This window comes from Rhinopithecus roxellana, chromosome 7, assembly GCF_007565055.1.
Source record: "Rhinopithecus roxellana isolate Shanxi Qingling chromosome 7, ASM756505v1, whole genome shotgun sequence".
NCBI classification, from domain to species: Eukaryota; Metazoa; Chordata; class Mammalia; order Primates; family Cercopithecidae; genus Rhinopithecus; species Rhinopithecus roxellana.
Genome location: NC_044555.1, coordinates 3,288,756 through 3,307,174, shown reverse-complemented (window position 1 = coordinate 3,307,174; position 18,419 = coordinate 3,288,756). Strand labels below are relative to the sequence as shown.

The 18,419-nt window shown below is 32.9% G+C and overlaps 1 protein-coding gene across 3 annotated transcripts in view; it reads left to right on the top strand.

Annotated features, from left to right (window-relative positions):
• The window catches only part of DMD (dystrophin), a 2,245,117-nt gene that overhangs the window by 907,761 nt on the left and 1,318,937 nt on the right, over nt 1–18,419 (top strand). For all 3 annotated transcript variants that reach the window (XM_030933724.1, XM_030933725.1, XM_030933726.1), the window contains 4 exons: nt 3,671–3,793; nt 6,100–6,237; nt 9,229–9,381; nt 10,227–10,409. In XM_030933724.1, the coding sequence (XP_030789584.1) occupies nt 3,671–3,793; nt 6,100–6,237; nt 9,229–9,381; nt 10,227–10,409 (597 nt within the window). The remainder of the gene's footprint in view (nt 1–3,670; nt 3,794–6,099; nt 6,238–9,228; nt 9,382–10,226; nt 10,410–18,419) is intronic.

The following is an 18,419-nucleotide window of genomic DNA, read 5'->3' as shown; positions in this document are numbered from 1 at the left end:
GTTAATCACTTTGAAACCACACAAAATAAAATGATATAAATGATGAATTGATGGGTGCTGACGAGTTGATGGGTGCAGCACACCAACATGGCATAAGTATACATATGTAACAAACCTGCACGTTATGCACATGTACCCTAGAACTTAAAGTATAATAATAAAAAAAAATTACTCAAATTCTTAATCTTCATAATTTTTTTTTAACAAAATGCACGGTAGTCTTTTATTGAAAAATCTAGATCCTACACATTGAACTAAAGGAGTCTAAGTTACCATTATCTTGCCCGAATAATTAGTTATTCATTTTTGGGTAGTCTCTCCCAAAGCTCTTTTTACATCTTTCCCCTTTTTTATGTTTACCTGGTGGTATCATGTTCCTTAGTATTTGGGCAGCAGTTAACATACATACTCATATAATGCTAACCAGTCAGGTCTTTTGAAATTTCTACATGGAAATTGTGTTATTTAAAATTCCATGTCACTATAAAAGCTCCTTGAAATGTCTATTTTGGCTCTCAATTATTAGTCTTTTGTTCACTTATTTTTTCAGGAAACATTTACTTATGAATATTTACTATGTACCAGGAATGGCTTTAGGTTGAACGTGAGAAACTCAACTCCATAGGATGTCTAGGCAACACACCCCACTCACTGTACCTGTTGTATGCCTTTTCTGTCTCCAAATAATTCCTGATTTAAAAAAAAAAAAAAAAAAAAAAAACCTGCACACTGTAAACTAAATGCAAGGCCATGATACCACTTTCTATATTGCCGCAGATAAATTAATCAGTAGTTTTGTTCTTCAGAATTATGTAACTCTACCAAACTGGAATCTAAAAATCCTCCATGTTCACCATTACAATGTTATGATTTCGTCAAATTCCTTGGTAAAATAAAGACTCATTATATCAATAAGCATTTATTTTATTCTTTAAAACTATAGATTTCAAGGGAGGAAGAGTTTGAACTGAGCCAATGGATGATTAGGATTTTGAGAGGAAACAAATAAGACCCAAGATTTATAGAGCATGTATTTATATTGGATGAATGCATAGAATTTTGAGAGAAAATAATAGTCAACATTTATTAAGCTTTTATTATATACCAGACACCATTCTAACATAGTTGATCTTAGTAACAGCCCTATGAGGTAGATATTCATCTTATCTCCATGTTATGAAGAAACTGAGGTTCAATGAGGATAAATAACTTGTCTAAATTCCCTCAGCTAGTAAATGGTAGAGCCCAGATTCAATCCATGCATTCTCATACAGAAGTTTATGTTCTTCACCAGAAGATGAAAAGTATTCTAAGGGCATTGAAGGAGGCGTAACAGAAGATCACCAAATGACCCGCAAAAAAGGTCTATATTAGGAACACTTAAATAAGGCTGGAAAGTCTTTGGGGCAAGATTAGGGGAAGCTTTGACTGCTGTGCTGGAGTTCGGACTTTATTCTATTTATACTCAGTAGATGCAGAAGGTTCTTCAGCAAATAAATAGCATAATGAAAGAAAGGTTTTTGAAACATAGTAAGCTGATCATTGGGCACAGGCTGGAACTGGTTTGACTGAAAGGAGATTTTACATCTGTTCAAAGCTTATTGCTTTAGTTTTGTGTGAGGACCAGGAACAACGATGGAGCCTCCAAAGCAAGTGGATCATAACAAGTCAATAGACTCTTACTTGATATTTGTTAGACATTAGAGTGAGATATTCAAAAATAACATGACTTACGTTTTACACCTGAATGACTGAGAGAAATGGTCTTCTATTAACAGAACTAGGGAAGTTAGTATTGTAAGTAGTTTGGGGAAAAGATAATGAACTCCATACTACAAATGCCAAACTTCAAGTGAAAATTCAGCTGGCTATTGGGGGGTCTAGATGGGAATTCAAAAGTGAGATAACAGCTTAGGGTGAAGATTTGGAACATATAAAATATTGTTAAATTCATAGAAAATTGCATCTTAAATTCATAGAAGTTAAATTCATGGAGGGAAAAGCTAGAGAAGAAGCAGTGGAATAAAACAGTAAATCTGAGTGCAAATAGACCTATGTTCTTCTGACATCCAAGTACACAATAGAAGTTATTTTAAGCGTTATTAATCATTATGTATTCACAAAATCACATAGAACAGTTGCTTTCATTAAATATTAGCAAATGTGAACAACCATTTAATAACAAAATATTACCAAATTGATAATTATTCAGTTATAATTCTGAAGGATGTTAATCTTACTTTTACCATGTAAACAATGTATGATTTTAAAGTACAATAATTGCTAATAATACAGAAATTGAAACTTTAAGCATGTTTATAGCACTACCAATCTATATTGGTTCAAGTAACTCATATTTCAAATGGCAAATGATCATTAGGTTTTAAAAACTGTTACCATAATAGGTCACTTAAAATTATCTCATAAATCCTTTCATGGGTTTATAGAAGTACCTAGAAGATATGTGGTTATTTATGTTGCATATGAGAATCATGTCATCATGAATAGCATTTGATTATTCACTTCTTCAGTAGTGACAGATTATTACCTTTAGATATTTAGTTTTTCTTTTACTCTTATCCGTATTGTTCACAAGAAATTGCCATCTAATAAAAATTCAACCTCTGTCTGGGAATGTGACTGGGGAAGGGTAGGTGGGGACCAAACTTGGTGAATGTAATCGTCCTGGCATAAGACACAGGGGTCATTACTGAATTGGTTTTACAAAAGTAAAAAGTTTTAGCTCTGAAAGCAAATCAGATTTCTGTATGTCGTCTGTGGGTTTTCAAAAGCTATCACATATAAAATATTTTCTAGTGTTTTAATGGAAAGAAATACAGCATAAATGTTGAGAGAGCATCAATGTATTTTATTAACAGAATTTAATAATTAAATCTTGCCCACTTTTTTGAATATATATTTGATGTTCCATGTCTTTTCACTTATCTCTCCTTTTCGAGGGTTTTGTTTAGAAAGTCAAGGGATTTTAACGTTTTTTGAGATCATGGTCATTATCAATTCAAAAGTAAAGAAACTTTGATGTTTCCAAGGTTGAAAAGTATAGATTCTTTGTGTGAAATATATTAGGTTCATTCATTTGAAATTATTTGCATCACCAACAAAACTGTTCCTAAGGCAAGCTAATGGCATTGTTTGTCTTAGAAGAGCATGCTTGTCAATTGTGCTATGCTAAAAATGTCATTTAAAACATCTGAGCAGATTGCCATGTAGTTTTTCTAGGGATAAGATGACAATTCTGCATTTCTACCTGAGTTTACTGTTATTTGATGAATGAGGCAATTTCTGATGAGGCATATTTAACCAAATATATTTATATCAGAATATTTAAAATAAGATCAAATTTGACTTTAGAATATTAAAAATTAGCCCATTCAAATGTATCTGTAAATTGACTGTTGTTGATATCACCAAATGATGAATTGTACTATCTTGCATGTATGTTCAGCTCTGGTGATGTTAAATGTTTCCCCTTATTTGCATCCTCAGGTACTTTTCCAGTTGTATTTCAAAACCCTTCATAAAACATAATATGGAAACATAATGCATGTGATTAGTTTAGCAACAGGAGGTTGAATAAATGTATTTCTTTTGGTTTATGTTTCTAATAAAAAGTAATTTTGATTTAAATTAGCACTATCTTTTTTTTTAGGCCTCCATTCCTTTGAAGGAATTGGAGCAGTTTAACTCAGATATACAAAAATTGCTTGAACCACTGGAGGCTGAAATTCAGCAGGGGGTGAATCTGAAAGAGGAAGACTTCAATAAAGATATGGTAAATTGGTTGTGATAAAAGTGTGAATGAACTAGGAGTGGAAATAAATATTTGGAAAGAAATTACATAACCCAAGTCTCCAACTGAATTTTCAGAAAACATCTTACACATTTTATGATTCTAATGATTTTTATAAATGTAGAGTATTCTTGTTGACCTTTTATTACGAATGCTGAGTTACTATGGTATGGTAATATAGGAGCACTTACGGTTTCTAATAAATAGCTCAACAATTTTCTTTTGACCTGTCCTACTTTTGAACTTATCAAGGGCAAAATGAAATTGGAAGAAGGAGTCAAATCATAAAATAAACTAAACATTTAATAAAATACTCAACTATCATAGATGACTGACATTTTGTATCAGCAATGTTTTTGGTAGTATAACATTTATTTCAATGAAGAGGGAATAATGTATAATATGAACATTATTTATTACAATTTCACACAAAGTTGTGCTACCAAATAGTTTAGTTAGTATATGTCTAAAATTTGTATAAATTTATGCTGCTTATTTCATGGGAGTAAAGAAATATGATCATGTGGGCTATTCCCAGCCTCAGAATATTCTCCTTCAATCCCAACTAATTTGAAAATACCTACTATATTTCTCTCTGGCTTGAATATTTTTATATCACATCCTTATTAACTGACTTTTGTTTCTCTCTTCATCCTCCTTTTCACAGTTTTTCCCCTCTTCCACTGCCATCACCTCTGTGGCATTCTTAACCTTTACATTTATCAGTGCTAGAGTCTTCTCAGACAGTGCTTGAAAGTGACATCAGAAGGCAATATATAAATTTTAGGTAATAAGTGTGAAGCAATAGGAGAACTATTCCCACCAATCTTAGTTCCCACTTCCTGGAGCTGCCTCAGTCAGTACTCCCTATGTATGGGGTTTGGTGGCTCACTCAGCTTGTGGAAAGAAAGAAGAGGCTTTCCAAGTTGCTGAGTTACAACAATCTCTACTTTTGGTCAAAGAAGAAACCAGAGGGCACCGAAATGAAAAAAGTACTGCTTACCTCTTGGGCTGACCACCAACTACCCTAGAGCCCTCAACTGGTATAGGGAAAGAAGTGAAGTGGGTTTTTTAAATGTTTTGTTTTTGTTTTTGTCCTCAGTCCTAGCAAATGCTACAGACTTTTACAGTACATTTTAAAATAAGTGAAGTCTTTCACAGACTTTAAGTATATAATGTGCCTTTATTATGATAAGTATATAATGTGTCTATATTATGCTGTACATTTCTTTAGATTATTGACCAGTCTCTGACAAAAATAATCCCATTCCCCATACAAAATGAATAAGTCCTCAGTTGTGTGTTGAAGTTTATGCATTATAAATTTAAATATATAATATGTAATTCCTTGAATTGTAATACACATAAATACATGTGAGTTTTGAAATTTATTGTTTGCTTTCCTTATGTCATCAGTGTACCTTGAGTACCATTACATGGTGAGACAACTTGATATAAAGTGTTCACATTCTGAGTTGAAATACAGAAAACTAAAGGTGAAAAATCACATGGCCATATATGTGACTGTATTAGACCAGCATTTATTCAAAACGTTTTGTTTCGAAGTAAAGAAAATTAAGATATTGTTCTTGCAGTCTAAAGGAACAAAATACCCATTGAAAATGTTTAAAGCCATTTTCCAATCCGTATTTTAATGTTATTTGATCATATTTATTTAAAATTAACATGCATATATGAGATATTTTAGTAATTATTTGATGGTAATTTAACACATCATTTTTATTAATATCTTGATATTTCTCCTATTGGGCATGTAGGTTTCAGAAATGAAGCAGTAATTATTAGATAGGAATTAGTGTACATTTAAAACAAAATAGTTCCATGTAGTTGTGTGTTAATATTTTCAGATTTGCTGTTATCTCAGTCACAAATACACATCTGTATTCCTTTATGGATCAGTTAACATTATAAAAACATTAGCTCATTTCTCTAATTTTTTAATTTCTGGAGCTACACTAAAAAAGCTAAAAGAATGCTTTCACAGTAATTCATGACTTGTCTGACATGATGAAGTACCACACTCCCCCATCTTTCTACAGGTGCCCCTAAAAATGTGTTCTTTACAACTAGATGGGAGGAAACTAATTGTAAAACCAAAAGTACAAAATGTAAAAGAAAGGCTATGAGCACAGTATCTTATAACATTCCATGAAAGTTTTAAATTAGATTTTTTGTGTGTGTTTAAATAACATGTCTTATTATCTCTGTTAACAATGTACAGCTTTTTAAAAACCAAAATGAAGACTGTACTTGTTGTTTTTAATCAGAATGAAGACAATGAGGGTACTGTAAAAGAATTGTTGCAAAGAGGAGACAACTTACAACAAAGAATCACAGATGAGAGAAAGCGAGAGGAAATAAAGATAAAACAGCAGCTGTTACAGACAAAACATAATGCTCTCAAGGTATTAGAGCTAAAATTATAATATCCCTTGCCTGTGGTTTATTTTAATATGTAGGGTAAAATATATTGTGCATTAATAAAATCTGCTTAAGACTCTTAGTCATCAGAAATTCACTTCTTCTGCTCAACGTGTGTGCTTTATTTAACATTTTTGAGTGGTGGTTGATTTTGAAAGATGTGTTGCTTAAAAATTATGGCTTTTTAAAGACAGATTTTTCTAAGTAATATTTGAAAGATGGAATTGCATTCATAGTACTTATATATTTAATCTTCTATTATGCTTTATTTTTTTTTTTTTTTTTTTTTTTTTTTTTTTGAGGCGAAGTCTCGCTCTGTCGCCCGGACTGGAGTGCAGTGGCCGGATCTCAGCTCACTGCAAGCTCCGCCTCCCGGGTTTGCGCCATTCTCCCGCCTCAGCCTCCCGAGTAGCTGGGACTACAGGCGCCCGCCACCTCGCCCGGCTAGTTTTTTTTTTGTATTTTTAGTAGAGACGGGGTTTCACTGTGTTAGTCAGGATGGTCTCGATCTCCTGACCTCGTGATCCGCCCGTCTCGGCCTCCCAAAGTGCTGGGATTACAGGCTTGAGCCACCGCGCCCGGCCTGCTTTATTTTTATCAGTTACTTTATATTAAAAAAAACCTGCCTAATTGCCAGAATAACCAATCTACATGTATCCATTATTCCTACTTTCTTTACTTAATTGATTTTATTTGCATTAGGTCCAATTTTTTGGTAACCTGATACTTGTTTAATAAGCCCTGGATTCTTTTCATTTATTTATTTTTAAAATTTTATTATGCCTTTAAGAAAGTCACTCTTTGCAACTCACTATCTACAAAAGTCAAATTTCATTTATATAGGAATCCTCAAAAATAATCTTACTGCCTTTGAATAAGAACTGCTACTTTCATATTAAGCAGTGTAGTATATGGCTTCAAGTCCCCACGTGACTCATCTGGATTGTACAGGAAGAGCAGGATAAACTTAATTTTTCTATAACAGTATCTAGAAAGTTCTCAAGACTAGACAAGTAGAAAGTTTTGTGAAAGAACCTTTTATTTTGTATATGCTTTGCAATAATCACTATTTGCATGCATGGCTGATTTTCTAATACTGTTCATTGCTGAGCTTTTCATTGTAAATCACTCTTTGGAGCTATGTAGTTATGAAGGTCGGTCCACCTATTAGGTAGATGGAGTCTGCTTTCTACATGCAAATAAGAGAATAAAACCTTTCCCCTTATAGTCAACCAGATAAACACTGCTGAGAATGTAATTACACAATATTGTGCCTGCAAGGAATCCACAAGGAAAATCTAATTGGCCAGCAGGTGTTCTGAAGGTAACTGCTGATAAATATAGTAAACAGAAAAGGCCTCTTCCTCAAGGGAGTGCAAAAGCACACCGTAATGTGTCTAGAAAATTGGAACGCTATGTACCTCACACCCTTCCAACTGTGAGCAAGCTTTCAGAAGTATCTACACTGGTAGTACGATGGCATGTGTCCTACTGAATAGCAGTGTTTAATGGTTATCTGGCATTCCTCTAAAGAAATCTACATGACGTCTCTAAATATTTTACATATTATGCATCACTTTGTGCCTAGGAAATGAAAGATGTTTCAGATTTATGACCACCAAGCCCTTTCTCTTGGCAAAGATGTGAGTTATGTCACAAATAAGGCATGGCTCAACTCTAATTCACGTGGCTGTATCTTGTTACCTTTGAAAAAAGCAGCATTCGATCTGACTCCTCAGAAGGTTTGAAAATTCAACATAAAATGAAAAGTACAGCAAGTTTTAAATTCCCAATTTTAAACAAACTTGATAATGAAATATAGGTCATTCTTGCAAATAAAGGCTGTAAGTGATTAATCAAAGTCATCAACCCTACTTGCCAAACCAGTCTATACCAACATATTCAATAACTTTTTAAACCTGTCAAATGGTTCGAATTCTGGTCCTTACGAAATATTTTAGAGAAGGTCAAAACTTTCCAATGCAATGAAATTTTTAGAAGTTTTCTGATATTTAATTTTTTTAGCTTGAATTAAACCTGTGAATAAACCCCTAATTGCTAATTTCTGTAGAAATGAAAGCTGCATGCAGAGCTTATGTTCCCATGAATTATAAAATGGCATTTGACTAATTCTATTAATCACAGAAGATATTGTGTGTGCTCGCAAAGAGCATGATGACTGATTTCCCCCATTGTTGATTTATTAAATTAGTCTTATCACATTGATTTGAAAGCATGCACTTGCTGTTTTCTTTTTTCAAACAGTTAATTGTTTTGCATTTAGAGCGTGATTTGGTACAGTAAGATAAATTTGGCTATGCAAGCCTTGGAAGGAGAAGCATTTGTCTAACATAATTTTTTGTTAGTTATGTTCACAAATATATGAACAATGGTGACACTTCTACACATACAGCTTGGAACAGTTTACAAGACAACTAAAATGGCTTTATATTTCTAACAATCAAATATTAATGGCCTATGAAATTCTTACGTAGGCGTTTCTAAAAATATGAATATATGTTGGTTGAGTACATAAAGTTTTGTTGATGAGTCCCAAGGCTAAAAATATACGTTTTAGAATTTTACCTATTTTACGTCAAATACAAACTCACTAGGTTTGTGAGTTTGTATCTAGTTAAGTCAATTGTATTCATATATTACACTCTTTCATATAAACTACACAACAATTAGCTCATTAAGAGTCAATTAAATGTGACAAGATTTTTAAGCAAGTTTGAACATGCTAAGAGAAAATACTTTAAGTGTGTTATTCAGGTTTCTTAGCTTCTTATACATGGGTCCTGCCTCATGAATACACAATTTAATTAAGTCTTTGTATATTTTGCATATAAATATGAAGTTAACCTAAGTTGTACAAAAAGATGAGGGACACAACTTATTTTGATAAATAACTGCAGCCAGAAGTGCACTATACATATATATTGATATTTTAATAATGTCTGCACCATGAACAGGATTTGAGGTCTCAAAGAAGAAAAAAGGCTCTAGAAATTTCTCATCAGTGGTATCAGTACAAGAGGCAGGCTGATGATCTCCTGAAATGCTTGGATGACATTGAAAAAAAGTTAGCCAGCCTACCTGAACCCAGAGATGAAAGGAAAATAAAGGTAATGTTGTTTCAGAATGTCAATACCAGATTTTATTATACAGTTTAACCTGTGAAGATCATATTTAAAATGTTGGTGTTCTTGTTTCTATTAATGTTCTCTTTGATTTGATGCATTTCCTTGTATTGTGTGTTGTTTTCAGTGAATGTATTAAGTGTTATTCAGTTGACATAATGTTGAATGAATAAAATGTTTTACTTTAAGACTATGTAAAATGATTTAAGAAATGTGATGTGTTTTCTGGTAAAATTGTAATTGACTTTGTGTATCTTTGTTCCAGATGAACTAATGACTTATCGGTATATGGACGACTTCTTACTCATGTTAGCACATTCATTTCATCAGAACATCTTCTCACATCAGTGTTAAATCTCTATAGATTTATTTGCTTATTGTCTAAATATGTTTTTTCTGTTATTTTACACTTTTTATTTTGCTTCGTTCTTTGTTGAGTTCCTCAAACCTTTAAAAAGGAAATAAATGACTTACTCATTTACCCTCTAAATTATATTCTATATGGATGGTCCCTAATAAATAATGAATTATCACTCCAAATTGATTCAAATCCCAAGACACCAGAGGAATTTAGAAGAAAGAAAGTGTTAGACCAATTTGAATATTTACTTAATTAGAATGTCTAAAACCAAGCATTCAAAGGATAACAGAAATAATATTTGGATTATTGAGCGAGGATGACAGTCATGCCTTTCATATTTGTAAACTTCAAAGGATGACAATAAAGGGACAACAGCCTTTGAAATTTCTGAGAGAAGTATTTGCTGCTTGCAAGTCGGTTGATATGGTTAGCTAACTGCCCTGGGCCCTGTATTGGTTTTGCTCAATAGGAAATTGATCGGGAATTGCAGAAGAAGAAAGAGGAGCTGAATGCAGTGCGTAGGCAAGCTGAGGGCTTGTCTGAGGATGGGGCCGCAATGGCAGTGGAGCCAACTCAGATCCAGCTCAGCAAGCGCTGGCGGGAAATTGAGAGCAAATTTGCTCAGTTTCGAAGACTCAACTTTGCACAAATTGTGAGTTGTTACTGGCAAACCCACGTATGTGTTTGCAACTACTACTCTATTAACAGAGGCCTACTAACAAAAAAGAGACAAAAAATCTGGGTGCAAAACTTCTAATGTATATTCTGAAAGTGAGTAGTTTCCCTCACTTTGGGCTTCTGTAACACTAGTGCTTAATTTTGCAGATTAAAGACACAAGAAGTTAACAGATAATAGGAAAAACCCCTTATCAAAAATGAAAATACATCTTAATTTTTTTTGCTACATCATTTTTCATAACATTGACAATGTTAATTTGTCAATTTATCATACATTCACTTTACTTCAGTGTCTAATCCAAAAAAATATGTATTGCTTTCCTGAGATCATCCCATGCTGATTTTACTTTCTTAATGTATACATGATAAATAATAAATATTTTGTGGTACATCTTATGTCAACCTGCATAAGCCATTATCTCATTGACTTGAAGAATAATAACTTGGTCCTCACACCTGGTTTGACTACTTAATGGGCTACAGTGCTCATAAAAAACTGGATGCCTAGTAAGATGGTTGGTAATTGATTGCAGATTGAACAATATCAGATAATGTTATTACTGAAATGTTCCCAGCCAAAACAAAAAGGAGTGACTGCTCTTCTTTCAGACAACTGAATGGAATGTGTATGGTTCTCTCTTTAAAAAGGCAATTCAGAATTGTTAGCTTGGTCTCAGTTCTTTATTTGTAATAGGCTGTAAACCATAGAGGTTTTCTGACAGGTATATTTTTGTTCCTATTATTAACTCTTGTAAGATGAAGAGGAATGATCGTCATCTGTAATTATACAAGAAAGTACTACTCCTCACAAAACCAGGAAGTCAAAGTCTGGAAACTAAGGCTTTATAGTTAAGTTAGGTGAAATTATATGAATCAAACAGATACTCAACCATTTTGCCCTATATAAATAACAACTGCATAGAGTTCAGCCCATGTATGAGACTTCTTGGGAACTTCTTCTGTGATATTGTCAGTTCCATTTAATTTGGTGTATATTTTTAAAATGTCAAAGGCAATTACCGTAACTTTATTTTATAAACATATAAGGGAAGTATGTTGCATATTATCGTGACTTCTTTCTATACTTCAAGAAAATTCATAAATACACTGTTTTCTGTTAAATCTAATACCCTAAAGTTTAATATCAGGTGAATATTCTGAACAATTGGAAGAATACAAGGAATAGTGAAACTGTATTGCATGTGAAATCTAATTCCACCTGGCTGAATGTTTCAGCCTATTATCCTTCATATTAGATGTTATGAACGTAATGTGTCATATATAACCTTACACTAATCAGCAAGCCTGTGTCTGTAGATGCAGTATGAAGCGAAAGATTGAGGCAATCAAAAAGAAAATTCTAGTAAAATAGTTTCACCTCAATTTAATAGATCATTCAAGGGGAAGTCTTTGCTTTGGATTATCTGACTACTAACTCAATTCTCCATTCCAATTTTCCCCATGTCTTGACACACCCAATATGCAGGTTTAAAATTCGTTGCAAACTAATCAACTTACCAATGCTTTATAGCTAAATAGGCACAAGATCAAAAATCTCCCTAAACTGCTTACTTCAAATGCCATTATGTCCCTATTCATAGTAGACTCTCAACAAATATTTGTATAACGTAATAATGATTGGTGAAATAAAGGAAGCATATGTGAACCAGTATATATTTTTTAAAAATTATGGTAAAATTATAGGATGTATTTTCCTCATAAATGATTTATTCTTAAATTTTATATATTAAAGATACAAAATTCAGAATGTGAAGGGAGCTCTTTTTGTGTTAACTCTTAATTATCCATGATAATAAAGTGATCACAATTTGTATGAAGAATAATCAATGTAATATCACAGTTATATTTGGCATTGGATTTTAATTAGAACTGAAGGATAATTGATAGATGATAAATAGGTGTATAGGTTGGTAGGTAGATAGACAGGTGGATGTAGAAATATTCAAGCTGTATCTTTATACTTTACCAATTGTCAATGCATTTTGAAACTAATTTCACTGTGGCCACTGATTAGAGTTATCTTTCTCAATTCTTATGCACTAGAGTCATTTGTGGTAGTCACAGTAAGCAGATTAACGAAAAGTAGTATTTGATATAAACTTACAATGGCTCTGATGCAGCATATGCCATAGCTTCAGAATTTCTTACTTCCCCCTGTATTCTCCTTCTCTAATTGTTCGATTGTTATTTTTCCTGACTGTCCCTTTCTGTTTTCTTTCCTACATATAAACTCTAGGCTTAAAGTTAATCTTTCATGTCTTTACAACAACAATTTGAAATAGTAAGTGGTACTCCTAAAGTGCTTAGTGTGTGAGAGCTGAGTGAGTTTAAAATGAAAAATTAATTTTCCTTATTTCACAGATACTCAGAGAACTGCTAAACACTGTAAAATTAAGGCATATAAGGGATTTTGTCCATGTCAGAGCTCTATAGGGTAGTAATAAAGCTCAGAAAAGGACTGAGACTTTGAGGGAACGATCATGAGGAGGCGCCCAGCCACACAGGAATGCTAGACCAAAGCATGGTAGAGGGTATCTGCAAATTATGGTCCTCAGGGCAAACCTGAAGATAATAAAGAAGAGGCAGGAGACTGGGAGGAAGCAGGTAAAAATTTTACCAGATATTCACAATGAGAAAACTCCTGCCTTAATTAGGAATTCCAAACATTTCTAATATATTTCCTGTTGGTTTAGAAACTAGGTACCTCAGTTAAGACCAAACACAGAGTGTAAACTGAGGAAAAGAGATACTCCTATATGATGTATTATCAGAGCAGTGTGGTCTAGTAAAATTAATTCTTGGATAAACAGTGTTGAATATGAATCCCAGTGATTTTGAGTGCTGTATGATCATAGATAAACCATTTTGAGTCTCATTTACTTCATCTGTACAATGGAGATAAGATGTTTGTGAGGATTACATAAGGTAATATTTGTCCAAACATCTGCTGTGTTATGTAGGTTCAATGCATCAAAGTTTTCTTCTTCTCCTTTCTGTATATACATTAACATTAGAAAATAGACATAATCTTTGTTTTTTTAAATATTTTCATAAATTCATTAAGAGAATTAAGTATGTGCTGTTTGTTTAAAGTATTAGCAACAGATATTTTGTTCAGTGAAAATTTCAAATTTGATTCCATATTATATGAGCAGATACTTTTCTCTAGATTCACAGAATAAACACAGGAAATATCACACAAATCTGATAGCTGCCAAGAAAGGGCATGATTTTCCATAAACTCCCCCACTGACCTCTATCTGGATTCTTCTACCTAAAGGCACTGGAAACTCCACAGTAGACAATTGTTTCTACTTTTTTATGCTTCATTGTAGCATTTGGAAAATAACCTCAGAGAGCCCAGGCATTTGCAACCACAAAATTGTATAAAGAAGATACTACTACAACCCCCAAGGCTCATGTGAAACTCCTAAGCAAGATAAACTTACAAACTAAAATTATGATTATTATGGAAAAAAATTATAAGCAATGTTATCAGATGCCAAACATTAAAAGGGGAATGTATACCTGAAGAAAATAGAGATAAGAGGATAATCACCAAAGGATATTCAGTAATATTTAATGCTCAAAAATAAAAATGAAATGGATTTTTTTTCCAGTAAGAATAGGCCATTATATAAAGTGAAGAGGAAGATTTGAAAAAACAAAGTCTAGAAATGAAAATATAATTAATTGCTCAAACATCTGCATGAAAGAAGTTTCAAGTTGAAAAAACGAGGATTATGAGGAAGAGACAATATTTTATATTAATAATATTTAATAAAATGGAATAGATGTAAACTTAAATGAATCCTCAAATTCAATAAAGGTCAACCAATGTGGAAAAAATAAAAACAAGTCTACCAACTAGCTCTGAAACTCAGAGTATCAATAACCAAAAAGGTATCATAAAGGTTACTAAAGACCAAAGAACATTTACAGGATGACAATATTCACTGCAGACTTCTCATCACCAATAAACATTAGAAGATAGTGGAATAATATCTTCAAAATGCTAGGCACATTTTCAAATACCAGGTAAAATATGATTCAAGAATTAAGGCAAAATATTTCCAGACGTACAACTAGTTTCACCTAAACAAAAACTAAGAATTTCTTACCTATAGATTTTTGCTAAAATAATTCCTAAACAATATACTTGTGTAAAATGAAACCAGAAGGAAGGAGACAGCTATGTAAAGCTGTGTAAAATTGTTTTCTCTATGTAAATAAAAACATTTATAAAAAAAGCTTATAGTCCTAAAATTTGGTCAGCGCCACCAAGGAAAACACAGAATACTAGGAGAATGCAGTATTTAACTGATCCTATGTAAAGAGAGATAAAACAAATAAAAGACTTATTACATATCCTGTGTATTACATATCCTATGTATTATATATCCTTAATACATATCCTATGTATTACATATCCTATGTAAAGGGAGATGAAGCAAATATAAGACTTATTCTACATAATGTCAACAAATATAAGGCTTGTGCATAATGTGTTCAATATGAATTATTACCAATTATAATGTTTCTAGATAGCAAAAATGCGCTAAACCTCTGAGATATGCATATGTACATGACCTTTCCAAGAAGAGGAGCAAAAAATACAAAAAAAGTCCACCTCAATGAAGAAAAAGAAATGTCCATCTTCTAAATACATTTCCACTTGAGGTGAACATGTTATGACATCACATACCAAGTATATGATCTTGATGTTTAACATTTTATATCCAACAAGCTCTTATCCTGGATACCTAATGAGCATCTCAAACATACAATAGCCAAGTGAAAAATAAATGATCCACCCCTCATCTACATAAATTGGCACCTACCAACATCTCCAGATGTCATTAAATTGCACTATCATTTACCTAAATCAGAAACCTAGACATCCTTCACGGTTCTTTTCTCTTACATTACCATGTAAATTATTTCAACTCTTGTTGGATATACCTGCAAAATGCATCAAATCACTCCTCAGTATCTGTTATGGAAATGCTAATCTATAACATTATTGTCTCTCATCTGGATTAATTCAACAGCCTCTAAACCCTTCTTCCAGTCTTTCCCCACTTACACCATTTTCCCCCTGGTGAAGTCAGAGAGCTCCTTCTAAAGCGTTAATGAGATCATATCAGACCTCTCCTGCCCATTACTCTTTAAATGAAATCCTATGATCTGCTACATCATGTAGCCCCTTCCCATCACTTCTGTTAACTCACACTTTATCTCCCTTTGTGCTGTTCTACTAACATAGAGGCCTAAAGATTTCTTTTCTATACTTAAACACAAGCAATTTCATTTCCATATCAGTACCTTTGAACAGATTTTTCTAGTGGAATATTTTTCACCTAGAATTTTGCATAGGTGCTATAACTTATTTAGATATCCTTTCATTTAGGAACAACGAATATTTAGTAGAACTTTGATGTATAATCTGGTGATACAAGTATTTTCTGTTATTAAATATTTTATATTCCCTATACTTATGTATGCAAATTGGGAGTTTAAGACTGCTGTTCAGTACATCAGTTTCTCTTACAGTTACTTCTGGAAGTAGGTATACTAAGGAAAGACAAAGCTTCTGGAACATAACAGTGAGGTGGTGAAGGGTGAATATGAAGAGGGTTACAATATTGTATTGCAAAGAATAGCTTGTCCTACAGCAGAGCGATTGTAATAGGATATTTTAGCGAAATTAAAGTACGCATTTCCAAAATATACATGTTCTTGGAAGGCTGATAGAAAATTAACCCTGTTTGTAGAATAAATGCCGCAAGAAATGTGTTGTTTAAAATAGTCCTTGGCTGGGCGTGGTGGCTCACAACTGTAATCCCAGCACTTTCCGAGGTCAAGGTGGGCGGATCACTTGAGGTCAGGAGTTCCAGATCAGTCTGGCTCACACACACACACACACACACACACACACACACACACACATATATGTTATATATATGTAGCCATATATATAGTTATATATATTTAGTTTTATATGTAGTTATGTATATTTAGTTATATGTAGTTATATACATTATATTTAGTTATATATAGCATATATGTGTTTGTTTTATATATTTTATATATAATGTATATGTTTTATATGTTATATGTATTTATATATATATATGATATATAAAGCGGGGCTTGGTGGCGGTTGCCTGTAATCCAAGCTTCTCAGAGGCCAGCCTGTAATCCAAGCTTCTCAGAGGCTGAGGCATGAGAATTGCCTGAAACCGGGAGCCAGAGGTTAAAGTGAGCAGAGATCACACCACTGCTCCAGCCTGGGCAACAGAGTGAAACCCCATCTAAAAAAAAAAAAAAAAAAAAAAAATTATCCTTAAGTGAATAAATTTGTAAAATAACCGTATATTGTGAATATTCTTCCACTAACTTTTTTAAGTTGTTTGAATCTGAATAGTGTTTTACATTCACAAAGAGTTTTCACATGCATCTAGTTTGATCACAGTAACAACCCTCTCAAGTATCATTTTCATTGTCATTTTACTGTAAGAAAAATTAGCATAAATGAGTTTAAGAGATTTGTCCAAGGACACATCTGAGGAATGGAAGACATGAAACTTGAATTCGCTGCTTCCCAAAATATGATGAGAGTTATTAAAAAAAAAAAATTCAGTGTTTAAACAATTTTGGTAAACAGTAAATTAAGCAAACTTTCCTTACTCTGTAACTTTCTAGTGTGTGTGATATGCTAATGGGATTATGACTTTCTATGAAGGGGTTAGATTCTATAGCCTTTCACATCTGGACAGTTGCAATAGAAAAGGGAAATTTCATTTCAGATTGATGAACGGTTTCCTGTTTGAGTGATAGTGAAAAAGGTATATTCTTTAGAAAAAAAATGGGAAAAACATCACTGTATCATTATTCTTCTGTTGTTTGGGATTTCCTTAAATTTAAGCAGAGATGTACAAGAAAAGTAATAACAGAGCTGTTTGCCACCACCTTATGTAAAATAATGTCTGAGCCTAGATTTAATACTCTGCTACCCATTTTTTATATTATCTCCTATCACGTAATAAAAGCAACTCATTTTGAGAATAAAATTAAGGGAAATACGTTTTCTTTGCATAATTGCCACATAGATTTTCTTCTTTGCCTTGAAATAACAACAAAGATTGTCAGCTGCCAGTGAAACATCCTTGGAGAATTTGGGAAGATAAATGATTTTCTTATTTAGAGACAGAATGTTCTTTAGTAAATGGAGTTGTGAATATAAAAGACTAATAATGATTGCTAAGGGAAATGTTGAACCAGAATGTAGCTGCTTGTAGAATTTTTCTTCTCTCAGCTCAATTTTGTGATTAACATATTACAAGGATTAAGAAAGAAATTGGCTAACATTTTATGTTTTTCTCGATTGTTGATGATCATAATGGTTATAACTAGTTCTACAGAATTTTTTTGTTCTAGTGTCTTGTTGTGTAGTATAATCAGTTTAATGGTTGTTTAAGTAGACACATGTTCAACGAGGATCAGCTTCCAGAAAGATGACAGACTGACTTAATCCCTCACCCCTCATTTCGAATGAATTGAAATTCTGAATAAAATGTAATTTTTAAAACGTTTTAAATACACAGCTGAGCTATGGTGGAACCTCTCTTCCCTCTATGTGCCATGAATGATGAACTCATCTTATGTGAAACTGAACCTGGATTGAGAGCCTAATGGCTAGAAAGAAGTTTTCAAGACCTTTTAGGAAAAAATATGTGACCTTCAACAACACGTAATATAGAGGTGAAAATGAAACCCCTGCTTAAGGTCAGAACGTTCAAGGGCTTCCCTCAGCCTGTAAAGGGGAATAAATAAATCCTACCCGCAATGGAGAAAAGGCAGTGTCTGTAGTGATAATAGCTTAGGATTTTCAAAAATTAGTAGAAATCCCAATACTCAGACTGGGAAATTGAACAAATCTCAAGCAGAAAAGATAAATAAA